Source organism: Carcharhinus amblyrhynchos, chromosome 6 (genome assembly GCF_965287045.1).
Source record: "Carcharhinus amblyrhynchos chromosome 6, sCarAmb.v2.hapA, whole genome shotgun sequence".
NCBI classification, from domain to species: Eukaryota; Metazoa; Chordata; class Chondrichthyes; order Carcharhiniformes; family Carcharhinidae; genus Carcharhinus; species Carcharhinus amblyrhynchos.
In genome coordinates this window covers 118,258,515-118,286,444 of record NC_137329.1, presented here as the reverse complement: position 1 = coordinate 118,286,444, position 27,930 = coordinate 118,258,515, and the positions used below count along the sequence as shown (strand labels likewise).

Genomic DNA, 27,930 nt, shown 5'->3' with positions numbered 1-27,930 from the left:
CCAGCCTGTGTTTAAGTCTCTCAATCTGGACGAGACTGTTACATCCTGAGCACTGGGGTGGCACAGTGGTTAGCACTGCTGCCTCACAGCGCCAGGGACCCGGGTTCAATTCCCAGCTTGGGTCACTGTCTGTACATTCTCCCCGTGTCTGCGTGGGTTTCCTCCGGATGCCCGGTTTCCTCCCACAGTCCGAAAGACGTGCTAGTTAGGGCGCACTGGCCGTGCTAAATTCTCCCTCAGTGTACCCGAACAGGCGTCGGAGTGTGGCAACCAGGGGAATTTTCGCAGTAACTTCACTGCAGTGTTAACGTAAGCCTACCTGTGACACTAACAAATAAAGAATACAGTGCAATATGTTGAAGGAGGTGTAAGTAAATTGCTGCTACACTTGCAAGCCTGCGCTCGGGACCTCGGATGGTGAGAAAGGGACATGGGTACCGGGGGAAGGTGTTGTCCTTTCTGTGCCGGTATGGAAGGGTGCCACAGGCAGGGCAGAGGAAAGACAAGAGGTCTTATTTATAGCTGACAATTCAAGCTCTCTCCAGATGCCTTCTTTCTCCCCTGTGTCACAATCAGGCAAGCATCAAACTGTCATCTTCTGCGGTATAAATGAAGGGTAGGCAGTCCTCAAGGCAAGGCAGGAACCATTTCACAGCCGTGTGCCTGGTGGAATCCACACAATTTATCCCCACACCTCTCATAAACTCTCTAGAACTGAAGGACAACGACCTACTATAGGATTCAGGCTGAAAATGTTAACCAAGAGACAGCCCCAGGAACATTAATTACAAAGCATTCACAACACTTAAAACAAGCTGGAACGACTGGTCTGTACCAGGGTTAATGTTCCACACAAGCATCCTCCTCCCTTATTTAAAGTCAGCTTTCACATATCCTCCTGTTCCACTCTCCCTCACGGGTAGATCTTAAGAAGCCTCCGTGCTACTTCCCCGATTCCTCCCTGTGGTAACAAATTCCACAGATGGATAAGCTAAGAGGAGAAGGTGGTGAAATATGTGACATCTCGCCAAAACAAAGCAAAAAAAAAAAAATCCCCGGAAGCAGAGTAATCTCGGGCCGCACACCTGAAGAAAATAGTTTAAAAACACAGGGCGCCTTCTGAACTCTCCCTTTGTCTCTGGCCCGTGTACTGACCCTGTGAGAAGGCCGGGGGGTGGTGGGTAAGACTCTCTTCTCTCTTCCTGTCAAGATGTCACTGAACGGCAGATCAGAGGAAGAATCAACACCGCGAAGCGAAACAAAATCAATCAGTCCAAAAGCTAGTTTTCGAAAGGAACCAGGTGGCCCTTCAGAAGGCTGACAAGCGGGACAAAATAAACTGCCCGTGTTTTGCCTACAATGATCACCTGACTGGACAAACCGTCAAGAAGAAGTGATGCTGCAGGCTGAGGCAGGTGGACCACATTCCTAACATCTGGGTGGACACCACACTCACCGCCCTTTGTGATGGGTCCATTCCTAAATGACAGGTCGGCTCAGCTTCGGGGGGGGCGGAGGGGGGGGGGGGGGGGTGCGGGGGGCACTCCCCACAGTGTCGTGAGGTCAAGGGTTCAAGCTCCAGTACAGGCCCAAACGCACACCACCTGCAGCAGAAGCTCTGACAGGCTCCCCAGTGGTTGGCGCCTCAATAGCTACATCATCCGGTCAAGGTGTCCAACCGATGTCCTGTCTGTCAGCTCAGCGAACCATCATAAAAATCCCACAGCACCTCTGAGAAAAGTCTGGCCCTAACCAATGGAACCAACTTTTAAAATCATTCCCAAAAGGACGCGAGGGTCACGGAACGCCGACAGTGCAGACGGAGACCATTCTGTCCATCAGGCCTGCGCCGGCAACAATTCCACCCAGGCCCCTATCCCCACTCGGCCTGAGACTGAGGGGCAATTTAGCATGGCCAATCACGTCAACATGAGTTACAGGAGGATGGGAGGAACCCGGAGGAAACCCACGCAGACACAGGGAGAATGTACAGATTCCGCACAGACAGTGACCCGAGCCGGGAATCGAGTCCGAGGTCCCTGCAACAGTGCCACCGTGCCAAGGTAAGAGAGTGGACTTTTTGGAAGTGCCATAATCCCTCAGTACCACACTGGAGTGTCAGCCCAAAAGAGGTTACATCTGGATGGGAGCCACTGTACAGTACAGTACAGTACTGTGGGTTATTATGACTGGATCCGCGCCATCAACAAGATTATAGCATATTCCAGCCATTACCACTGAACGGGCGCCAACAGTAGTATATACAAATGTTTACCCAACATTCCACAGTGTTAAAGTTCTTCCCTTGAGAGCAACGTGGCAATTGTCTGTAACGATTTCTAAAATATGCGGGATTATGGAGAACGACACAATTTTAGGATGGCCCATTAAGATATTTCCCCCCCATCACAGAAAATCAAAACCATCTTTCAACAGAAATTATCTTTGACAAGATGGTCCTGGTGAGATATTTCACTGGCGTGTCTAAAGATAAAAGCAAATTATAAGTCAAACTGCGACTAACTCATGGCTCCCAGCTGGCCAAGAAATGCTTCATTTTGGTGCAGGATTCCTATACATACGAGGCAGGGAGCCAAGGTCTGCACCTCGCCCTAATTCAGCACTGCAAACGCATCTCATTTTGAAAATGATATACGCAACAGCATTATCTTTCAAAGGAACGCATTTGAGGGGAGACTGGATAAACTCGTGCAGAATTATCCACCAAAAAGAGATAGAGGAGGGTGGCATCTAAAGGGAAGTAAGATGGAGGGTGAAAGGGACAGCCAGCAATGGCGCGATGATGGGAAGAGGCTTGTATGGAGCAAAGAGATCCATCGGTTCGGCCAAATGGCCGGGGCTGTGCAATTCTGTGCGAGAGAAATGCTGCCAAAATCCAATGAGCAATGAAGTCAAACAGCTGGCAATGTTTTGTACTTGGTTAAGGATGGAGGGCCCTGTGACAGAAACCCAAAAGGAAGCCAGAGAGTTGTCTGACAATTCTGTGCTTGTGTCGGGAATACATTCAGCTGTGCATTCTGCAGCGGTTAAATAGAGGAACCATTTCCAGCAGGGACTCTTTTAGCTTGGTGCAAGGACTGCTTCTGCACTTAATAAAGCGGTAACATAATGCATACTATACACACACACACACACACACACACCCACCCACACACACACACACACACACACACACACAGACACAGACACGCACACACACACACAGACACGGAGCAGCGCAAAACTGAAAAGGAACACAGTTCTAGAAGGTCAGAGTTTAAATATTCATTCATTTAGGTTCTCATTAGGAGGTGCCCAGGTTTGATTATTATTCAATAAAAATGTTCACGCGACCAACAATTTCTTTCTTTATATTGAAAAAATTCTAAAACAATACAATATATTTAATGTATCCAAAAATATATTAAATAACATTAAATAATATATTCAAAAACATTAAAATAATACATCAAACATTAATATATTAAATAATACATTACATAAAATATTCAAATAATATATTTGATAAATCCAAATAACATATTAAATAACATTAAATATATTATATTCAAAAAATATTAAATAACATATTAAGTAAACAATATATTGTAGTCAATAATACATCAAATAAAATGATCAAATAATGTATTAAATAATATATCCAGATAATATTAATTCAAATAATATATTAAAATCAATATATCAAAAAATGAATCCAAATGAAAGTTAATGTTTACAATACTCTTCATCCTACAAGACAATTCTGCGCCTGGGTAGCTTTAGCAATAGTAAATTATAACCATGGTATGTAACACCATGACTGGAATTCTCCCATGTCGGATGCCCCTCCATCGCTGCCAGCAAGAAGAGAGAATTTGGAGCTCAGCCAAATCCCCATTCCTTGCATCGGGACTGGAGAATCCCAGTCATGGGCGAGGTCGGAAAATCCCAGCCCAGTTCCAAAGAAATAATATCATCTAGAACATGCCTTCAGGGGTCAAGAAGATTCGAGTAAGAGGTGACACTTTGGTGGATTACTCCTACAGAGGGCCAGCACAGGCACAACCGGGCTGAATGGCCTCCTGCTGTGCCATTTAATCAACATTGTCTCTGTTCCATGTGGTCAATGCATTGGTGTGGACATGCTGACAGACAAACAAAGCAGGTAAAGCGTGCCTCCATTGTGGAATCACAGACGATTGTTGTGGGCACCTTCACCTCGATGTGTACATCAAAGAGATGTGTGCACATTATCCTCTGCTGCTCTGCCCTCGGACATATCACTTGAGGAATGCTCATTAGGTGGGAGCTGGATATATGCTTGAAAAGGAGAAATAATTGCAGCGCGATGGGGAAAAGAGCAGGGAGTGTGACTAATGAGATCATTCTTTCACAGAGTCATTACAGGCACAAGTGGTCGCCTTCTTGCTGCAGTGATTGAAAATGAACAGTGTAAGATGACTGGCATCAGTGATTCTTTACAAGGAAAAATGAAGAGACGAAAGAAAGAGATTGGTGATGCACTTTTCAGGAGTATTTTCATCTGATTTATTATTGTCACATGTACTAGTGCACAGTGTAAAGTAGTCTTTCTTGCCCGCTTTACAGACAAAGCATACCGTTTATAGAGAAGGAAAGGAGAGGGTGCAGAATGTCGTGTTACAGTCAATAGCTAGGATGTAGAGAAAGATCAACTTGATGCAAGGTAGGTCCATTCAAAAGTTTGACAGCAACCGGGAAGAAGCTGTTCTTGAGTTAGTTGGTACGTGACATCAAACCTTTGTATCTTTTTCCCAATGGAGGAAGGTGGAAGAGAGAATGTCTGGGGTGCGTGGGATCTTTGATTCTGCTGAAGATGGCCCAATAGTCAACTCAATACTGTAGTGGCTTTAATCAGGCCATTGAGATTGGCTTACCGGAGTATGAATTTCCTGATTAAGGATCCAATTGATGGGCCAACCAGGGAGTCTTGCCTTGTATTTAACTGGGAGTGTCAGTTCCTCTGACACCCACAGAGGCAGACTGCTGACTGTGTACTGCTGTTAGAGTTTGTGAATAAAGGGATTTGGGTGACGGGCCTCTAGGATGGGACTTGAACCCACAACTTCCCGACTCCCAGGGGAAGTGTGTTACCCACTGACCCACGACTGGGGAGATAACAATTCTAGACACAAACTCCGAGGCACTGGACTGTGACAATCCTGCATGAATGAGCTCCCAAATGAATCTCCACTCGTGACCTCAACCACACATAATGAACTGCAGCGCATGCTCGGACATTCTGTCTTCCCAAACACTGTGCCGTGAAAACCCAGAGCCAAATGTGTCAGGAAGAACAATGGGGCATCTCTGTTGCTTCGCCGAGCTGTGTTAGTCAAAATAATATCACAAACAATGAACTAATCAGTAAATCCAGAACAGCGTGACCTTGACTACAAGTAATGCAAGGAAGTAAACATCGACAGGAATAAAATCAGAGAGAAAGAGGCCATTCAGCCCCCCGTGTCTGTGCCAGTTCTTCTAAAGAACTGGTTGCCTAGTACCACCTCCACCCACCCCTGTTTCTGCCCTCCTTTTCAAATATATATCCAAATTCAGATCAACTGAAAACAACAACCAGCACGGGGCTAACTGGTGCTTATCGTGAATGTTCGTGGCGATGGGGCTTTGGTTATAACTGTTCAAGGTTTATGCACAGTTTCTAAAGGAGTATTTGTAATATCGAAGCTCAGCCCCTGCTTAAAACTGGCTGCTGGAGAGGCCACTGCAAACATCAAATGTACAACACAGCTGACCTTGAGCCACACTTAAACTCCATAATCTTGCCACTCACAAACTGACTGCCATGCTTCCTATATCGCAACGATGACCACACTTCAAAGAACAAAGAAAATTACAGCACAGGAACAGGCCCTTTGGCCCTCCAAGCCTGCAATGACCATGTTGCCCAACTGAACTAAAACTCCTTACCCTTCCATATCCCTCTATTCCCATCCTATTCCAGGTACTTGTCAAGACGCCCTTTAAAAGTCACTGTCATATCTGCTTCCACTGCCTCCCCCAGCAGCGAGTTCCAGGCACCCACCACCCTCTGTGTAAAAACTTGCTTCACACATCTCCTTTAAACCTTGCCCCTCGCACCTTAAACCTGTGCCCGCTCGTAACTGACTCTTCTACCCTGGGAAAAAGCTTCTGACTATCCACTCTGTCCATGCTCCTCATAATTTTACAGACTTCTACCAGGTCGCCCCCTCAACCTCTGTCATTCTAGTGGGAACAAACCAAGTTTCTCCAACCTCTCCTCATAGCTAATGCCCTCCATACCAGGCAACATCCTGGTAAATCTTTTCTGCACCCTCTGCATAACCTCCACATCCTTCTGGTAGCGTGGCGACCAGAATTGAACATTATATTCCAATTGCGGCCTAACTATTTTTTGCTGGCACTCCCGTAGCACTGCAGGTTTCCATCTTAATTGCCTTTTGAAGTTACTGCTTCCACTGCCGTTCCAGGCAGTGCATTCCAGACCTGTAGCAAGGTTTGTACCTTCAGCAGAATTTGTTTTGATCAACTCATTGTGAGGAGTTGCAGATATAATGAGCCACTGTGTGTTTGCAGCACTTTCTGTTCTTACCGGAGCTGTATATTACAGGTAAAGTAGCCAGGAGTCATACTTCGAAATTTGGCCCATCGAGTCTGTACCAACCACAATCCCACCCAGGCCTTATCCCCGTAACCCCATGCATTTACCCTGCTAATCCCCCCTAACACTAAAGGGGCAATTTAGCACAACCTAACCTGCACATCTTTGGAATGCGGGAGGAAACCCACACAGACACAGGGAGAATGTGCAAACTCCGCACAGACGGTGACCCAAGGTTGGAATTGAACCTGGGACCCGGGCGCTGTGAGGCAGCGGTGCTAATCACTGTGCCTCCGCGTCTCCACACACACGTGCAAGACCTCCTTCTTTCGAACGTCAAACCTGATAGGTGAAGGAACAGGGTGAATCTGGCTTTGACTGTTCCCACATGCACGCCTCTTCAGACCCTCGCCCTCTTAACAGCCATTTCGATAGCAGATTTAGCCCAGTTAAACATCCTAGAGTGCACAGGGGCACGCCAACATTGCATGATGTACATATCATCTCCTTCACCAACATGCCACTTGTGTACAGTCAGAAAGCCAGTCACATCCATTGTCTGGACCTGGCCTACCTCTGACTAATCTCCAGATACCAAAACGCTGTAGCAAATAGATGCATCATCAGACATAAAGCATGACAAATCATAATGGACTAGTTCCTTATTTGTGGTCCCATAGCTCACCGTGAGTCAGTCAGGAACAAAACTGAGATAACAACCATGAGTGGAGAAAGATACTCTTGGAAAAATAACTAATTACAAAATACCATATCGATTGCCAAAATGATCGCATGACATGGCTAATTAATATTTAATATCAGTTTCAGCCCTCAACAAGTAATGCCTGCTGAACATACTCGCACAACTTTAAAACACTGCTTTTAAAAGGCCAATTTCCCATTTCAATTTGTATTCCAGGAAGTCAATTTCAGACCAGCTGTTTCAATCCACAGGCACTGCTTTTCTGTTTCCAGTTTTCCAATAAGTTCCAGAAGTTCTGTGCTATTTGGCCTAAACCTGTGCAGGATTACCTGGTCGCTGGGTGAGTTTGCCGCTTTTTGTGAGGAACTGGGACACGTCCAATTAATCCAGCCCAGCATCACAGAATCATCCAACACAGAGGGAGACCATTCAGCCCATCGCATCTGTATTGGTTCTCTGAAATGGCTCTCCAATTAATCCCAATTTCCCCGCTTTTCCCTCCTTTCCCCCTGCACATATCCGCACGGTAGCACAGTGGTTAGCACTGCTGCCTCACAGCGCCAGGGACCTGGGTTCGATTCTGCCTTGGGTCACGGTCTTTGTGGAGACTGCACATTCTCCCTGTGCGTACGTGGGTTTGCCCTGGATGCTCCGGTTTCGTCCCAAAGCAAATAAAGCAGAGGATGTGTATTTTTTTTAAATGCAGCAAGTTGCAGTGATCTGGAACACGCTGCCTGAAGCAATGGTGTAGTCAGATTCAACAGTGAATTTCAAAAGAGAATTGGATATTAAGTTTATTTATGAGTGCCACAAGTAGGCTTACATGAACACTGCAATGAAGTTACTGCGAAAATCCCTTGGTCGCCACACTCCGGTGCCTGTTCGGGTACACTGAGGGAGAATTTAGCACGACCAATGCACCTGAGCAGCACGTCTTTCAGACTGTGGGAGGAAACCGGAGCACCTGGAGGAAACCCACACAGACATGGGGAGAATGTGCAGACTCTGCACAAGAGAGACACCCAAGCTGGGAATCGAACCCGGGTCCCTGGTGCTGTGAGACAGCAGTGCTAACCACTGTGCCACCATGCCACCCAATAATTAAGTTATTCAGGCTAAAAACAAACCTGCAGAGCTCTCACATTTACAAGAATGTTACTGGTCAGAGTACGTGCTGTTCAATCCCAAGAAAAAAAAAATCAAAAAGTACAATCCAGCAGTCACTCTGTCAGAGAAAAGCTGGGTGACTTCCACATCTGCCGTGCGGTGACAATGATTCTCCAGTTACAGACTCATTATTAGACTACAAGGTCAAACAGAGCTGATCCCTCAATAACCCTTTATTTCCCCCCACTGCTCCAGGAAGCATTTGAATGCTGTGCGTTAATAAAAGCACAGCAGGAAGCGTGCACTACACAAACACAGCTCAGTTCATTAAAAAGTGCAACCTCTGGATGGACGAACGAATACAGATGGCCACTGGCGCTCCCAACATCGGCAGGATGTACCACCAAGGTCGTTCTACCAGATGAATTAAAAAAAACCCCACTCCCATTTCCGCCTCACTCACCCTCTCATCAGGCCTGGGATTATATAATGTTATCTGAAGTTTCTAACGCCAGACATTGAAATGGCAATAACCAATTAACCGGGGATGGCACTGCTACCTCACCGTGCCAGGGACCCGGGTTCAATTCCAGCCTTGGGTGGCCATCTGTGTGGAGACCACATGTTTCTCCCCCCACGTCTGCATGGATTTCCTCCGGGTGCTCTGGTTTCCTCTCACACTCCCAAGATGTGCGGGTTAGGTGGATTGATGGTAAAATGCCCCTTAGTGTCCAAAGAAGTGTAGGTAAGATGGATCCGCCATGGGAAATGTGTGGGGTCAAAGGGCCTGGATAAGATACTCTGTCAAAGAGAGTCAGTGCAAACACGATGGGCTGAATGACCTCCTTCTCTGTTGCCGGGGCAGGTAGTGGAAGCAGATATGGTAGTGACTTTTAAGGAGCATCTTGACAAGTACACGAACAGGATGGGAATAGAGGGATACGGTCCCTGGAAGGGTAGGGGGTTTTAGTTGAGTTGGGCAGCATGGTCGGTGCAGGCTTGGAGGGCCGAAAGGCCCGATGCTGTGTTGTAATTTTCTTTGTTCTTCTGTAGAATTAGGAATTCTAATAAATATCCAAAGACGTGCAGATTGGCAATACTACATTAACCCTAGTATCAGGGAATTAGCAGGGTAAATATGAGGGGTTATAGGAATAGGGGCTGGGTGGGATTGTTGTCGGTGCAGACGCTATGGGCCGAATGGGATTCTATGGTTTTAGGATCATGGGACCTGCTAGTTTGAGCTACAACAGGTGCGAGTCGGTCGGAAGAATTCTTGCTCCTGAGTCACGTGGTTCTGGGTTCAAATCCCACCTCAGGACTCGAGTATGTAAAATCCAGAAAAAAAAAAATCAGCGGACACTCCAGTGCAACACTGAGGGAGAGGTGGTAGACCCTCTATGGAGTACGTACAAGATGCCACGGCCTTCATCCGAAGAAGGGCAGAAGAGTTATCCCTGGTGTCCTGTTCAATATGTTTCCCTTGACTGTCAAAGGCAGCTTATTTAGTCAATACCACATTGCTGGAACTTGCCTTGTGCAAACGTTCTACATTACAAACAGCGACAACATTGAAAAGGACTTCAGTAGGCTGTGAAGTCCATCGAAATGTCCGCTGTTCATAAAAAGCACTTTATAAAAGCAAACCTTCCTTACAACAGAGAATCATAGAATCCCTACAGTGCAGGAGAGGCCATTCGGCCCATTGACTATGTACCAACATAGCACCTTACCTGGCCCCACTCTATCCCCGTAACCCCCATAGAGTCATAAAGTCATAGAGAGTTACAGCATGGAAACAGGCCCTTTAGTCCAACTTGTCCATGTTGCCCTATTTTAAAAATCTCTAAGCTAATCCCAATTGCCCGCATTTGGCCCATATCCCTCTATAACCATCGTACCCATGTAACTTTCTAAATGCTTTTTAAAAGACAAATTTGTACCCCCCTCCACTACAACCTCTGGCAGCGTGTTCCAGACACTCACCACCCTCTGTTTGAAAAAATTGTTTCTTTGGACACTTTTGTATCTCTCGCCTCTCACCTTAAAGAGTCTAGTTTTAGACTCCCCTACCTTTGGGAAAAGATAATGACCATCTACCTTGCTGGGGAAATTCAGCCTGGGCAATCCACCAAACCTGCACATCCCTGGACCAGTAAGAAGTCTCACAACACCAGGTTAAAGTCCAACAGGTCTATTTGGAATGATGAGCTTTGGGAGCACTGCCCCTTTGTCAGGTGAGTGATGAAAGAGCAGCGTGCCGAAAGCTCGTGATACCAAATAAGTTGGACTTTAACCTGGTGTTGTGAGACCTCTTGTAGTGCCCATCCCTAGTCCAACACAGACATCTCCACATCATCTCTGGACCAGAGGAGCCCTTCACATTCAGGCTCTTCGTAAAGAGTAATCAATTAGACCCCACACCCCGGCTCAACACGACGGAAGCTGGGTTCTTTGTACAATGTTGTTACAATCTATTTTCGAAGTATGTCTCCTGGCTACTTTACCTGTAATATACAGCTCCAGTAAGAACAGAAAGTGCTGCAAACACACAATGGCTCATTATACCTGCACCTTCTCACAATGAGTTGATCAAAACAAATTCTGCTGAAGGTACAAACCTTGCTACAGGTCTGAAATGCACTGCCTGGAACGGCAGTGGAAGCAGTAACTTCAAAAGGCAATTAAGATGGAAAACCTGCAGTGCTACGGGAGTGCCAGCAACCCAGCATGGGCACTATGGGCCAAATGGCCTTGTTTTAAAAATTCCATCATGGGATGTGGGGATCGCTGGCTGGGCCAACATTGATTGCCTAACTGCCCTTGATCTGAGTGACTTGTGAGGTCATGTAACAGAGCATTTAAGAGTCAACCCCATTGCTGAGGGTCTGGAGTCGCATGCTAGGCAGACCAGGTAAAGAGACCAGATTTCCTTCCCTAAAGGACATCAGTGAACAAAATGGACCTTTCAGGTGAAGTCAAGTAAAAGTAAAGTTTATTCATTAATCACAAGTAAGGTTTACATTAACACTGCAATGAAGTTACTGAAATTCCCCTAGTTGCCACACTCCAGCACCTGTTTGGGTATACAGAGAGTATTTAACATGGCCAATGCACCTAACCAGCACGTCTTTCAGAATGTGGGAGGAAACCCACAAAGATACTGGGAGAACATGCAAACTGCACACAGACAGTGACCCAAGCCGGGAATTGAACTCAGTCCCCTGGTGCTTTACAACATGGTTTCATGGTCATCTTTGGATTTTGAATTCCAGTCTTTTATTGAACTCAGATTTCACCATTAGTCATGGCAGGATTTGAACCCCATCCCCGCCCCGGTCTCTGGTCCAGTGATAACACCACTACGCCTCCCATACTCTGAGCTTTTAAATAGGCTAGCTAGTTTGCTGACTTTCTTCTCAGGACCCTCCCTTCCATCTTAGAAACTGCTAATGATTTAGAAAATCATTCAAACCTCATGCAGCTTTAATGAAGCAACACATCAGTTAATATAAAGCCACATTCAAAACTTGGCAGCAGAATCTTTGCTGTAATGGAAGGTATGAGTTCCAACAGAAAACCTCAAACAGAGGAAAGTTCAACCAAGGGGGAAAACATTGCCTTTTTTTTAAATCAGGGCAGGCGATGGTGGTATTACCACTAAACTATTAATTCAGAAACTCAACTAATGTTCTGGGGACCAGGGTTCAAATCCCACCACGGCAGATGGTGGAATTTGAATTCAATAAAAAACATCTGGAATTAAGAATCTAGTGATGGCCATGAAACCATTGCCACTTGTCGGAAAAACCCATCTGGTTCACTAATGTCCTTTGGGAAAGGAAATCTGCTGTCCTCACCTGGTGTGGCCTACATGTGAGTCCAGAGCCACAGCAATGTGGTTCATTTTCAACTGCCCTCGGGCAACTAGGGATGGGCAATAAATGGTGGCCAGCCAGCGATGCCCATGTCCCACGAATGAATAAAGAAAATAAACCAAAATACTATAAGTTGATCCAATTCTGTAGCTTGACGATAAGGCACTGATCGACTGTGAGCATTGGAACAAGATTGCAGTTCCGTGGTAGCATGCTCACTTTGGTGGGTGGAAATGGTGGTGGTGGAAGGTTGTGGGTTCAAGTCTCCACCCAGAGACCCGAGCACAGAAATTTGGACCGGCACCTCAGTACTGAGGGTGTGCAGCACTGTTGGAGGTGCCATCTTCAGAGGTGAGGTCCTTTCAAGAGAACATCAAGACATCCCGCGGTGCTATTTTGAAGAGCAGGCAAGTTCTCCCTAAGTGGCTAATATTTACCCCTCAACCAACATGACTAAGAAAGACGATCCAATTATTATCCCATTACTATTTGTGAGAGTTTGTTGGGTGCCAATCGACAGACTTTGCAACAGTGCCTATGATTTTAAAATATTTGATTGGCTGTACAGTTTTGGCTGTCCTGAAGCCGTAAAAGGTGCTTTATAAATGCAACGAGTCTTTATTTTGAAACACAGACTGTCTAACTCTGGGGATTGGGGTTCAAGATGGAGGCTGAGGTGAGATCAGATAGAGGTCTACAAAATTATGAGGGGGACAGACAGGGTGGATAGTCAGAGGTTTTTTCCCAAGGTGGAAGTGTCAATTACAAGGGAGCACAGGTTCAAGGTGAGAGGGGAAAGTTTAAGGGAGATGCGCAGGAGAAGTTTTCCATGCAGCCAGAGGAGGCGGTGGAACATTAGCAGGCACATTAGCAACACTTAAGAGGCATCTGGATGGGTACATGAATAGGGAGGGAGCAGAGGGATATGGAGCGAGTAAGGGGAGAACTTTTATTTTAAGTTCAGTTAGGGCATCACTATGAATACGAGCTTGGGGGGGCCTGTTCCTGGACTGTATTTTTCTTTGTTCAAATGCAATCACACTGATAGGATGACAATTGCTCACTGTTGGACAAAACCTTAGCTCCCATTCTCTCGGGAGAAAGGTAAGTGGTTGGTGCAGAATCACATGTTTTGCTCAGGTGGGTACCCTTCAGTCAGTCCCCAGTTTCTTATCCCTGGGGAAGTAAGCGCCAGGGCAGATTCTCTGCGTGTCGTCACGTCATTCTGCGCGCTAGAACTGTTACCATTTTCCCAGGCGACGCCAGTTTGAAGGGAGGGAAGGAGCCAGCAGCTGGCTACAGCTGGGAGCGCTCGACACTGAGGCAAAGCGATAAGATTGGAGGGGGATGAGATGTGGCTCGATGCTCCTGCATACTTCACTGATGAGCAGGGGAGCACCATGGTTGAACTCTTTCGAAAAAAATAGCACGTTGCATGTTCAAGAAACTTGGATGACTATGTTAGAATGATGGAAAATTGCCTTGGAATATTCCCAGCCATCTGTTATTCACTTTACACCAGTCATAGATACTGGCCAAAAATAAAGTTAAGTTCCAAATTGTAGCACCAAGAAGATATCAATTTAGAAAGTTCAATTCAACTTAAGAAAGTTCTACATCAATGCTAAGTCTGGAGATAGAATGTGGACTTATTGTATTAAACGTTACAGAGAGGAGGCAATTCATTTGAAAACAGAGACTGCATGACAAGAAAGGTTACTATTAAACCATCTCCATGTTTTCTTCTTCATTCGTCAGTGGGATATGGGTGTCACTGGTTGGCCAGCATTTATTGCCCATCCTTAGTTGCCCACGGGCAGTTGAGAGTCAACCACATTGCCGTGACCCTGGAGTCACATGTAGGCTCAGGCCAGGTAAGGACGGCAGATTTCCTTCCCTAAAGGACATTAATGAATCAGATGGATTCCTTGGACAATGATTTCATGGTCATCAGTAGATTCTTAATTCCAGACATTTTTCTTTATTGAATTGAAATTCCACCATTTGCCGTGGTGGGATTTGAACCAGGGTCCCCAGAACATTAGCTGAGTTTCTGATTTAATAGCCTAGTGATAATACCACTAGGCCATCACCTCCCCTCCCCCTAATGAGCAAGTGGGGGGGGCTTCTTCACACAGAGAGTGGTGGGAGTGTGGAATGAGCTGCCAAATGAAGTGATAAATGCAGGCTCACTTTTAACATTTAAGAAAAACTTGGACAGGTTCATAGAACATAGAACACTACAGCACAAACAGGCCCTTCGGCCCACAAGTTGCGCCGATCACATCTATACCTACCAAGCCATAGAACTATCTGTAACTCCCAATCCCGTTAGATCCCATATACTCATCCAGAAGTCTTTTAAAAGACCCTGATGAGTTTGCCTCTACCACCACCAATGGCAGCCGATTCCACTCACTCACCACCCTCTGAATGAAAAACTTACCCCTAACATCTCCTCTGTACTTGCTTCCCAGCACCTTAAACCTGTGTCCGCTCGTAGATGGATGGGAGGGACGTGGAGGGATGTGGTCCAGATGCAGGTCAGTGGGACTAGGTAGAAAAGTGGTTCTGCACAGCCAAGAAGGGGTGTAATGTTCTATGGTTCTAACCTGCAGCCTGAGGGCCAGATGCCCATCAGGATCCTGAATACGGCCCACAAGACATTTTGTTGACCATTGCCCACACACTTGGTTGTCACATTCTGCCAGTTTCCATCGTGTAGTTTTTTTTCCCGACCAGACTGATGGAAGTGTTACGCATGTAAAGCAAGGGTGAGTGAAGTGAGATGTGTGCTGATTGCTCACAATACTGACTGTGAGAACCCAACGCTCCCTCTGTGTCCAAAGTGTCAATATTTCTTCTGTTTTTACCATTTGAAGTTGATGACAGTTCTATGAATATATAAATGACTAAGCATGTTCTATAACCAAAAGAGAAAATGCTGGAAAATCTCAGCAGGTCTGGCAGCCTCTGTAAGGAGAGAAAAGAGCTGACGTTTTGAGTCCAGATGACCCTTTGTCAAAGCATTTTCTATAACCTGTTGTGAAATATTTGGCCTGTATTAACTCTGAATAACATTAAACAAGGATCACAGCGGTTAGCACTGCTGCCTCACAACACTAGGGAACCTGGTTCGATTCCCGGCTCGGGTCACTGTGTGGCGTTCGCACGTTCTCCCCGCGTCTGCCTGGGTTTCCTCCGGATACTCCGGTTTCCTCCCACAGTCCAAAGATGTGCGGATTAGGTGGATTGGCTGTGCTAAATTGCCCCTTAGGGTCAGGAGGACGAGCTGGGGTAAATGCAAGGGGGTTATGGGGATAGGGCCTGGATGGGATTGTTGTCGGTGCAGTCTCGATGGGCCGAATGGCCTCCTTCTCCCTGTAGGATTCTATAATTCTCTCTGATCATGGTAAATCGACAAGCTTGATTCCAACCTTGTGGCCCACTGAGAGGAAGGTGGCCCACTCAAGCTCACTAACCCAGGTTTCCATCACTGATGTACCGTGTACATACGCACGACAGGAATTTTGTACTCACTTAGAGACATGCACATCAATACTTATTCTTTCCCCACCACGAGAACTGGCTGCCGTCTTGGGTCAAAACATCACGTAAAAGCAAAATGCTGCAGATGCTGGAAATCTGAAATAAAATCAAGATGCTGGAAATCCTCAGCAGCATCTGTGCAGGAAGGAGCAGAGGTAACGATTGAACATCCCATCACATTGCTGCCCTCCCTCAGCTCTGGAGTCATATCAGTGCTTTTGGGCTGATTGGTGTTAACAAATTGTCCCTAAAAAATAGACCTCCCTTAATCGGGCGCACATGAAATTCTCTAAATTTGCACCCCCTTTATTGTGGAGTCCAGGAGATGTAGACAAAAGTCGTAGGTAGGAGGGGGATTGGAATGAGGCACTCACTGAGTGTTAAAATGGGCAGCGCAGGCTTGTGGGGCCGAAGGGCCTGTTTCCTGTGCCGTGTTGTTCTCTGTTCATACGATCGTCCGGCGGGATTTTACCGGCTGTTCTCTTCACAGCCAGGTCGGAGAATTCGGCGCTTGGCCGAGTCTCTGTTCTCTGCAGCGGGGAAATCCCGCCGGCGTGGATGGCATCCAGCCATTAGGTCAGTTTTTATCTCTCTCTCTTCCCCCCTCCACAGATGCTGTAGTAAGAAGGCTCACAATACCAGGTTAAAGCCCATTAGGTTTATTTGGAATCGTGACGACCTTTCGGAGCGCTTGGGTGAGTGGAGAGGCAGGTTCCAGAAACACGGCGTATACAGACAAAGACACAATTACAAGATAATGATTGGAACGCGAGTCTTTTCAGGTAATCAAGACTTCACAGACAATGCGAGTGGAGAGAGGGTAAAGGAGGTGTGAATTGTCACAATCCAGGACAATTAGTAGGGTTCTGCAAGGCCAGGCTAAATGGTGCGGGTTACACGCAGTGCGACATGAACCCAAGATCCCGGTTGAGGCCATCCTCATGCGTGAGGAGCATGTATAAATGCTACGATGTGGAGATGCCGGCGTTGGACAGGGGTGGGCACAGTAAGAAGTCTGACCACACCGGGTTAAAGTCCAACAGGTTTATTTGGAAACATGAGCTTTCGGAGTGCTGCTCCCTCATTAGGTGAGTGGCACACCTGACAAAGGAGCGGTGCTCTGAAAGCTCGTGATTTCAAACAAACCTCTCGGGCTTTAATCTGGTTCTATAAATGCTGCCAGACCTGCTGATTCTTTTCAGTTTTATTATTGGTGAGATTCTCTGGGCTCCTGGCCGTGTGTTTTCCGTAGTGGTAGGGGGTGTCACCCCACGCCACAACGAAACCTGCAGGCGGGGGTGCACTGTTGGCAAGATCAGAGAATTCCACCAACATGTATGGCAGGAGAATTCGAACCAATATTGCTAGCTGGCACCTCTTGCCTCTTTCCTTTGGAAACTGAATGTAACCAGCAAGTGTCTTTGTCCCATTCTACAAAAATCATTTTCAGTTACTTAACACTGAGTTACTCACAGGTGTTGCCCTGGACACTCTGGTAAAAATTCAATAAATACAGAAGCCAACGTCCTTGGGTTTTTTAATCCCTTGGGATTCCCCCTCTTCAAGATCCAGGAATCCCAGTTTGAAAGACTGTCTTATAAATAACATTAAAAAAAACACATTTTCTGGGATCAATAACATAGTGGTAATGTCACTGGACAAGTAACCCAAAGGCATGGAATACTGAATAAAAGCAACATACTGAGGATGCTGGAATATGAAACCAATAGAGAAATCTTCCCCATCTCGTCCCCACCCCCAACATCTTCATCTGTCACCCTCTGATTTCAGCTTCTCTGGTGTTTAACCATTAATTCCTTCTATTCCCTCCATGGGCTGCCATTAGCAGCCTTTCCCTTTGTTTCTGTGGCTAGGACTCATCTTTCATTCCCTCCCCCTGCAGGATAAATATCTCCCACTTTCTATGTCTTTTAGCTTTGACAAAGAGTCACCTGGACTCAAAACATCAGTTCTATTCTCTCTCCTTACAGATGCTGCCAGACCTGCTGAGATTTTCCATCACTTTCTCTCTCTCTTTGGACACGGTGTTGGAGACGCGCATTCATATCTCACCGCAGTAGCTAGCTGGCCGGCTTTTAAATTTAACTGACCAACGATTGTGGAATAAGAGAGAAGCTAACTGTGAAAGAAGTCTGCCATCCTTACCTGATGTGGGGCACTTGTGACTTCAGAACTACAGCAATGTGATTGACTATGAACCGCCCTCTGTCAGTGCCAAGCAAGTCATTTAGCTATGTCAAAATCACTGGCGCTGTCCATGGATCTACACCAGGTGGACTGTGGTGGTTCAGGGTGGCGGCTCATCGGTACCTTCTCTGGGCAATTAAGAGTGAGCCAACAAATGTTGGCCTTGTCGGTGACACTCGTATTCCAAGAAAGAAGTTTTTAAAAAAATCAGTTTCACAATAATTGCACTGAAGTTGCAACCTAGCAATCTTACTTTGGTATGTAATTCCATCACTTGCTAGCACTTTCATAATAGCATGACATTTCAATACATATGCCACTGTGAATGAACAAGGCATAATTGCTATTGTGCATTACATCGCCAAACTATATGTTTTAAATATTGCACTGAGAATGAAATACTACGATTGATAAATTGCTGTCAGTTCCACGCCACCAGTTTCCTGGCTGGTGGTTCTTTGTGGTTTGAGTGTCTGCGCAGTGCCATCGATGATGTGAGAATAGAACATTCCAACTTAAAAGCAGCAGAGTTTCAGCATGGATGAGTTTAAGTTTACTTATCAGCGTCACAATTAGCCTTACATTAGTGCTGCAATGAAGTTACTGTGAAAATCCCCTACTGAGGGAGAATTTAGCACGGCCAATACCCCTAACCAGCATGTCTTTTGGACTGTGGGAGGAAACCGGAGCATCCGAAAGGAAACCCACTGTGCCGCACACTGTAACTTTCCATATTCCAGAGAACATAAGCTCGGCACAAGCCTATTGTGTCTCCTCCTGATCTAATCCTTGGAGCTATACGATGACATAGATAGGGGAGAACGTGCAGACACCACACAGGCAGTGATCCAAGCCGGGAATTGAACCTAGGTCACTGGTGCTGTGAGGCAGCAGTGCTAACCACTGTGCTGCCCTACAGGAGTGGACGCAGATGAGAATCTGTCCTTCCTGGAATATGAATGGAGCATCTTAACAACAGGAGGAGAGTAAATCCAAACATACTGACTCACTTCTTGAAAATATGTCTGCGTGATACTGCGTTAGCGATCGTAAATGTTCCTGGTGCTGGAACCAACCAAGCTGGCTAAAATTTCCATCTCCTGAATCGATTCCATTACCACACACACACACACACACACACACACACCACACACAAATCCTGGACTTTCAGTGAAGCTATTACACTGCAGCATGTGATAAAGAACCAGGTAAAAGATTGGCCACTTTGCTAATGGAGTGTTTACATTTGCTATTCATTTTTTAAAAGCTTCTGCGGTCTGAAAATGTTGGCAGATAGCAATCCCCGGTGCTGCAGGACTGACATTTAATTTGGAACAGCAATTTCTGCGAAAATATGCATCCAAAACAATCTTCCCAAATACTGACTAACGGGGCATGAGTGCACAGCAGTGCAAGGACATTGTTGAACTACTCTGAAAAACAGCCTTTTCAGCTAAACAGAACAATCATTGTCCCAATTGTGACCAGTGACACAGTGCAGTGAAAAATAAAGCACTGCAGTTAAAGCTCTGATGGTAACTCAGGGTGGGATGGAGGCACCAGTTTGGTATGTATGAATAAAGCATTGCACTTAGCTGCTTAGGTCGAAAATCTATTCACCAAAGGCAGTTTCAACATTCGCGAGCTACATGTGGTCACCATCTCCTCCGCCTGCTTAACTGGCCTGGATAGCTCAATAAAATTACGAGGGGGGGTTCTGACAAGCTTCCTCTTGTGGGTTGTGGGGAGGGAGAAGGGGGGAAGCAAATCTAAGTATCAACAATATAAGATAGCCATGGATAAGGTATTACAGGAGAGACTTCCTTTATCCAGAGAGTAATTAGAATGTGGAGCTCAGTGAGGCAAATAGATACATTAAAGAGAAAGGTGGTGGGGGAAAAGAGAGAAGGAGAAAGGAACGGAAGGCAAGAGCGAGGCTCTGATATAAACACCAGCACTGATGTGATGGCTTGAATGGCCTCTTTCTGAGCAATACAACCAATGTTTTACCCTGGTATCATTGGGAAAAGGTTCAATTCAAAGTCTGAGATCACGTAACAACCGACTCAAGGACAGCTTCTTCCCTGCTGCCATCAGACTTTTGAATGGACCTACCTCGCACTAAGCTGATCTTTCTCTACACCCTAGCAATGACTGTAACACTACATTCTGCACTCTCTCCTTTCCTTCTCTATGAATGGTATGCTTTGCCTGTATAGAAAAAGAAACAATACTTTTTACTTGATATAAATACATGTGACAGTAATAAATCAAATCTTTTGTAACATTATCTGAACATTATCTGAAGTTGAGCTACCATTGCATTTTCTATTTTTACTTGACTTTAGAAAGAAAAACCCTAGAGGTTTCTATTAGTTGCTTCCTCTCGGTGTAAAATTCACTGCTCCACACTTATGTACGAGAGGACTCGATAAGGAACTTGCTCCTGTCAGCACTGCTCCATAAGGATTTCACCAGCTTCACTTTACTCCTGGTCGTTTTATTCCAGCACTGGCTTGTTTTCTTACTGTAGTAAGAAAACAAGATCACAGATCAAAAAAGATTGAGCCTCCAGAAAGCTGGGGGGTTGATTGGGGGAGCTTGCACATATCAAGTAATTTGCAGCACGCACTCACTCACCCAAACCCTGATGCAACATGTCAGTGCAATAATAACATGCACTGTTACTTTCATCAGCTGATGCAGATCCATTGACAGTTTTGCTTTTAAACTTGAGTTAATCATAGTTTAAAGCTTTTTTCCACTTATTAGTGTCATACATAGGCTTACATTAACACTGCAATGAAGTTACTGTGAAAATCCCCTAGTTGCCACATTCCGGCACCTGTTCGGGTACACTGATGGAGAATTTAGCATGGCTAACACACCTAACCAGCACGTCTTTTGGACTGTGGGAGGAAACCAGAACACCTGGAGGAAACCGACACAGACACGGGGAGAACACGCAGACTCTGCTCAGACAGTGACCCAAGCCAGGAATCCAACCCGGGTCCCTGACCCCGTGAGGCAGCAGTGTTAACAACTGTGCCACCCTACAGGAGAGGCTACTGGTGATAATCCACCCTTCCTAGAATATGAATGGGGCATCTTAACAACAGAAGGAGGGCAAATCCAAATGTATAATGTGCTAATCATTATGGCATTGTGCTGCATAGCTACTAAGGCATCATTAATTCGAAATTAGTTAACTAGGAACTCAATTACTAATGACCTGGCTATTTTGGTATTGTTAGTCAACTGATGCCTGAGTAAAGCTTTAATGATGCTGGTGTTGGACTGGGACTGTCAGACTTCTTAGTAAAGCTTTAATTACAGACAGTCAATGACCTGGTTCAAAGACATTCCATTCTTTACAACACAAAGTGTCTGGGTGACTAACGTAGCAGTGAAAAGGTTAACAGTTTTACAGTAAGCTGACATTTCTCAGTGCCAATGCCTCTGCTCCAAGTATCTTACAAGTGGAAATGCAAGTTCCCCCTCACTAACAAACACATTTTCCCAGGATGTGAATCACAATTGTAATGTTCTTTTTAAAAAAATGCCTCCTGATCCCACATCCCTGCTTTATCCCGTTTTTTTTCCTCTCTCTTTCTCAGTGTCTAATTTCACAATGTGATTTCATCATCACTTCCTGGAAGTTTACACCCTGGAACCAGTTAATCATGTTTATTCTGGCTCTAGGCTGAATCTCCCCCCTCTCTCTCTCTCTCCACAGTAGCTCGGAATATAAATACACAGCCATCCACTGCAGACACTCCATTTAAATGATTTACGGTTCTTTTTTACAAAATGATACGGATCCCAGCAGTTTGAGGTGTTTTGCACTTTAGGATCAATAAAAGTTCAGACACAATCATTAGTACAGGGTCAGATTTTCTTGGAGGGGGAGGAGGGACTGCTGCGTTACTATTAACATTAACTGGCCCCATTCTCCAAACAATAGTAGGAGACATTGACTCCATTATTATGAGAGCCTGTAATGTTCACAGTAACTTCGTTGCAGTGTTAATGTCAGTCTATTTGTGACTAATAAATAAACTTTAAGGAGGCGGGGGGGGGGGGGGTGGCGGAAGACACATCTCAGATAAATTCAGACAATGTTCCAATTCTAGCAGCATAATTAAGGGAACACATATCCTGCTGGTTTCGACCTGTTTTGGAGTAAGTATATCTCTCTGCTCCGGAAATATTTCTGAATAACACTAGACAATAGACCACAAGGAATTTGTCAGAGAGAAAAAAAAACTAAAGCACAAAAAAAAAGCAATAACTGTTTCATCAACGACGCCTCCCGATCATTTCACTCTATTTCTCTGAAGTTAAAAGTTAGAAATGAATTGCCTGAGGCATGAATGAGTGAAGAGTAAATTCTGACCATCCCCCTTTCAGTGTTTCTGATAACTTTCCTCTGGTTCTAAAATCACTTGGAAAGGTTGTTCGCTGGCATGTTAAGTGTGTGTGTGAGACGCTGCCAACTACTGCAAGTCACTTGCCTCAATTTCCCCTAAAGAAATTCGCTTGTGTGTGTGGTGAACGCATTTGACCGCTTGCTGTAACTATTTCAGTCTGGGCGCTTTTCTGTCCGATGCTTACATGCGGGTGGGTTGCTGCTGTAATAGGATTCAGGGGAAAAAAAAAGTGCTGTAGATAATGAGATAGAAAGTTCCATTCGCCCCTGGGTCATTCCCCACCACCTCTGCTTGCTCTGTGGCAAGCAGAGGTTTCTTTTTTTTCTCTCTAATGTATTAGTGTCACATTAACATTGCAGTGAAGGTACTCTGAAAGTCCTCGCGATGGTGGGGCGGTGGGGGAGTGAGGGCAGCAAATCCCAGAATGACTGGAACCAGAGTTTCCAGCCTGGATCATGCTTTGAAAGGCGAACTTGACTGAAAGGATCAGTTAGGCTGCTTGGAAGCCCATCTCCAGGGCAGCCTTTGGGAATCACTGACCAGTGTGTTAGCCTGAACGGGGTGGAGGAAATCAAAGCATTTCTCTTTTGGTTTCACATCAATTTCTTTCCAGGGGAGGATTTGGGATGTGGAATCTCACTTTGCACTGGTTTAACAGGAATCTAGTTTAACAGGGATATATTTCTTAAGTTATAATATTTAAGCATTCTTAAATAAATCCATCAGGGGGAAAAGGGGCCAGTTATTTGATCCGATTCCAGCAAGGTTTATACATCACGTCATATCACACATCTAATCGACTCAATGGTAAATTACAAATCTCTATTTACACAAACCTCTATTTAAAAAAAACACACTCCTTTGCACATCCTTATGAAACAATTATGCATCTGCCCCCTTGTCCAAAATATTGTAAGGGGGTCAATGAAACAAGCAATGATCCCACACACCCCCCCCACCCTCACACAAATGGGGGAAAAAATGTGAATCAATCTCACCTTTCACTTGTGTCTCATACTCGGTTATGATTTCCTTATCTTTTTTATACCTGGTCGGGGTAGACATTTCTTTTTGTCCTCTCTCTCTCTCTCCTCCGGTCTTCTCTCCTTTTTTTTGTACTTCCCTCCCCTCCCCCGGGTTTAAATCCCCGCTCCCGCCGTCTTTACAACAATGTCCAGAGAATACGTGCCCAGGGTGTCACTTTGGATGCTGGAGTGCTGGACACGCAAGTCGCAATCTGACCTGTCAGCCGCTCCCCGGCTGATCCCAGGGGTTGGTGTGGTGGTGGCAGAGAGGAAGGATAGACACACACATACACAGAGAGAGAGAGAGAGAGCGATCGGCAACATGCACCATTCAGCCCTTGTTACACTGAGGCACAAGTTGGCAAAGCATTTTCCATGTAGTGGCAGCGATGACTTGTCAAGTCAGATGGAAAGTCTGCAACAAAATGTGTAAGCGGCAGCAGCTACTGTCACAGCAGGGATTCTTCCCCACTTCTCTCTCTCTCTGTCTTCTCCAAGTCTTAACACTCTTCAAGCTCAGCAAATAGAACTCATTTCACATTGATCTATACCTCTCTGCTGGCAGGGGAGAGGGAAATAAAAATCTTGCAGATTTTCATTACATACACACACAGAGAGGGGGGGGTAGCAGAATGAATGCTCTTCTCCAATGCTGTGCAGCACCTCTCACTGAAGCAGAAAAGTTTGCCTCTTCCTCCTCCTCTCCCTGAGCTTTGCAGACTCCCTGCTCCACACTTTACTCTGTCCCCTGACTCAGCTGCAACATGAGAGGCGGAAGTCTGGAGGGGGTTTGTGATCGACAGCCCAGTCCACCAATCCCCACCTGGTAGCGCTCCGGGCAACGTTCCAAATGGAACGTCTGCCACCAATGGGGGCTGGGGAGGGCGGGGCTTGAGCCTCACTTCCCAAGTTTTCGCCTGGAGTCGGCTTAAAATGGAACAAAAGGGTTGACCATGTCTCCTCGCTCTCTCCCTGCTGTAAATGCAAAGGTGGGGGGGGGGTAACTTTTCTCAGTTGGAATTGAAGTCCAGATGATCAAATTTCAATCAATTATTTTAAATGCAAGTTACCTTGCATTAAGTTGATCTTTCTCTACACCCTAGCTATGACTGTAACTACATTCTACACTCTCTCCTTGTCTATGAATCTATATAGAGAGGGATTGTCAAATTTTAAAACACCCTGTTATAATTTGATTTGATTTATTATTGTCACATGTATTAGCATACAGTGAATAGGACTGTTTCCTGCGTGCTTTACAGACAAAACATACCGTTCATAGAGAAGGAAAGAAACTACAACAGGTTGTGAATGTAGCCCAGTCCATCACGCAAATCAGCCTCCCATCCAGTGACTCCGTCTACACTTCCCACTGCCTCGGAAAAGCAGCCAGCATAATCAAGGACCCTACTTATCCTGGACGTACCCTTTTCCACCTTCTTCCGTCTGGAAAAAGATACAAAAATCTGAGGTCACATACCAACCAACTCAAGAACAGCTTCTTCCCTGCTGCTGTTAGACTTTTGAATGGACTTTATCTTGCATTAAGTTGATCTTTCTCTACACCCTAGCTATGACTGTAACATTACATTCTGCACTCTCCTTCTCTATGAACGGTATGCTTTGTCCACATAGTGCGCAAGAAGCAATACGTTTCACTGTACTCTTATACATGTGACAATGGTAAATCAAAGGAGACAATGTACTACATTCTACACTCTCTATAAATGGTATGCTTTGTCTGTATAGTACGCAAGAAACAATACTTTTCACTGTATACTAATACATGTGACAATAATAAATCAAAGGAGTGCAGAATGCAGTGTTACAGTCAAAGCTAGGCTGTAGAGAAAGATCAGTTTAATTACATTTCTCTCCTACACAAAAGCAATCTTCTTGAACCATGTTTCTAACATTCTAGGAGATGTGGCTGGTGTCTTTTTTTCTCTCTGAAAGCTGTGACTTGCCTGGAAATATGCAGGCAATCGGTTAAAGGCATTTTTTTTGAGTTGGAGGCGCAGGGGGTGGGGTGTGGTGGGGGAGGCTGGAGGAGAACAAGTTTAAATGTTCTCATTTCTGACTGGTTCTGTTTACCAAATCTGCGGTCATTGAGGATTTGGGTTTCAGATGAGCTCCGCCCTCTCACTGCTTTTCTCTCTCTCTCTCTCTCTCTCTCAGCCCCAAATGAAATGAATTGTTTCCAAGGGTTGTTGTGGGAGGCGTTGGGAACAGTGCCCTGTCCTAGAGGCGCTTTGTTTGCGGAAATGCCATAGAAACAAGCCCACCTCTTATGTAATATGTTCCGAGCAAATAAAAACCGCGTTATTGTCAAATCACTTGCAGCTGGTAAGAGGGTGAATGTTTTCACTTAACAAAGCGGCTGGTTTTTAGATCCTTTTTCTTTCTTTTTTTAAAAAAAGGCACATTATTAAATTTTAGGGCTTTTTTTTCTCTGTCTCTCCCCGTTTTGTTGCAACGGTGAATCTCTGCAAAGCATTTTCTTTTCGCTAGCAAGTGTTGCTGCGGCGCCAGCCGTGATTGTAAGGATGCACTTCCCCTGGTTTTGAGAAAGTTGTTATAAAACTGCAAAGGAATATTCATTGCACTGGCACCGAATCTGCAGTGTCCATTACAGACTGCTGTCTGTCACTGGTAGTACGTTGCCCTTCGCTGTATCTGAGCTAGGTCCAATTGTTGCTCAGTGTAAATACATTACTGCTCTTGGCTTCACACCAGGTTTTTCATGTCAATTTTAAGTTTAGCTTTTTTTTCCCCTTTGACCAATTTTTTTCTGACCAAATTAATATCATAGACTCTCGATGGTGACATTTCTAGTTTAAATATTTATTTTTTGGCGGGGTGATGTTCTCTCCTTTTCTTCTCTATGAACGGTACGCTTTGTCTTCTTTTAATTCATTCATGGGACATGGGCATTGCTGGCTAGGCCAGCATTTATTGCCCATCCTTAGTTGCCCTTGGAGGGCAGTTGAGAGTCAACCACATTGCTGTGGCTCTGGAGTCACATGTTAGCCAGACCAGGTAAGGATGGCAGATTTCCTTCCCTGAAGAACATTCGTGAACCAGATGGGTTTTTCTGACGATCGACAATGGTCATCAGTAGATTTTTAATTCCAGATTTTTTTAATGAATTCAAATTCCACCGTCTGCTGCGGCGGGAGTTGAACCCTGGTCCTCAGAACATTAACTAAGTTTCTGGATTAATAGTCTAGCGATAATAGCACTAGGCCATCACCTCCCTACTTTGTCTGTAAAGAGTGCAAGAAACAATACTTTTCACTGTATCCCAATACATGTGACAATAATAAATCAAATCAAATTATTTTATTTTTATGTGCAGGTTCATTGGCCAATTAGTGTCAGGGGGATTAGCAGGGCAAATAAGTGAAGTTATGGGATAGGGTCTGGGTGGGATTGTGGTTGTTGCAGACTTGATGGGCCGAATGATCTCCTTCTGCACTGTAGGAATTCTATGACGATTTATTAATTAGTGTCACAAGTAGGCTTACACTGTAATAAAGTTACTGTGAAAATCCCCTAGTTGCCACACTCCAGTGCCTGTTCGGGTGCACCGAGAGACAATTTAGCACGGCCAATGCACCTAACCACCATGTCTTTTGGACTGTGGAAGGAAACTGGAGCACTCGGAGGAAAACCAACACTGACACAGAGAGGCCATGCAGACTCCGTACAGACAGTGACCCAAGCTGGGAGTCGAACCCAGGACCCTGATGCTGTGATGCATCAGTGCTAACCACTGTGCCACCGTGCCACCCCTTTACATTGGCTTCAGAACTATTTATGTTTTATCCAATGTAGGATAGTCACAGAGTTTTTAAAATATCAAATTCCCCTTGTTAAAGGGGTGGCAGGAGGAGGGAGGGGAGGGGCTGGTGTTGATATCTGGGTGCTGGCCTGTTCCTATGGAGAATACAGTTAGGTTTATAGAGTAATGACATACTCCTGTAGAATGTATACAATCCAAGTCAGGTATTTCACTATTTAGTGACATTTCTAAGTAGGATATTGCTCTGTTACTTCAGTTCCTGACTCAGCACAGTGGAAACCTGTATATAAAACCATCTGTCATAGGAGCAGAAGTAGCCATTTGGCCCATTGAATCTGCTCAATGAGATCATGATTGATCTGATGTGATAATCCTCAACTCCACTTTCCCGCCTTATCCCCATAACCCTCAATTTCCTTACTGATTAAAAATCTGTCTATCTCCACCTCAAACAGCCTCTACGGCCCTCTGCGGTAAAGAATTCCACAAGTTCACTACCCTCTAAGGGTGCAGAACGTAGCCTTACAGTCACAGCTAGGGTGTAGAGAAAGATCAACTTAATATAACTCAAACGAGTCATGG

At 45.2% G+C, this 27,930-nt stretch overlaps 1 protein-coding gene across 3 annotated transcripts in view; it reads right to left on the bottom strand.

Moving 5' to 3' along the window:
* The window catches only part of srgap1a (SLIT-ROBO Rho GTPase activating protein 1a), a 233,268-nt gene extending 209,640 nt beyond the window's left edge, over positions 1-23,628 (bottom strand). For all 3 annotated transcript variants that reach the window (XM_080191293.1, XM_080191294.1, XM_080191295.1), the window contains exon 1: positions 23,517-23,628. In XM_080191293.1, the coding sequence (XP_080047419.1) occupies positions 23,517-23,583 (67 nt within the window). In that variant the 5' untranslated portion in view covers positions 23,584-23,628. The remainder of the gene's footprint in view (positions 1-23,516) is intronic.
* Positions 23,629-27,930: the final 4,302 nt, after the last annotated feature.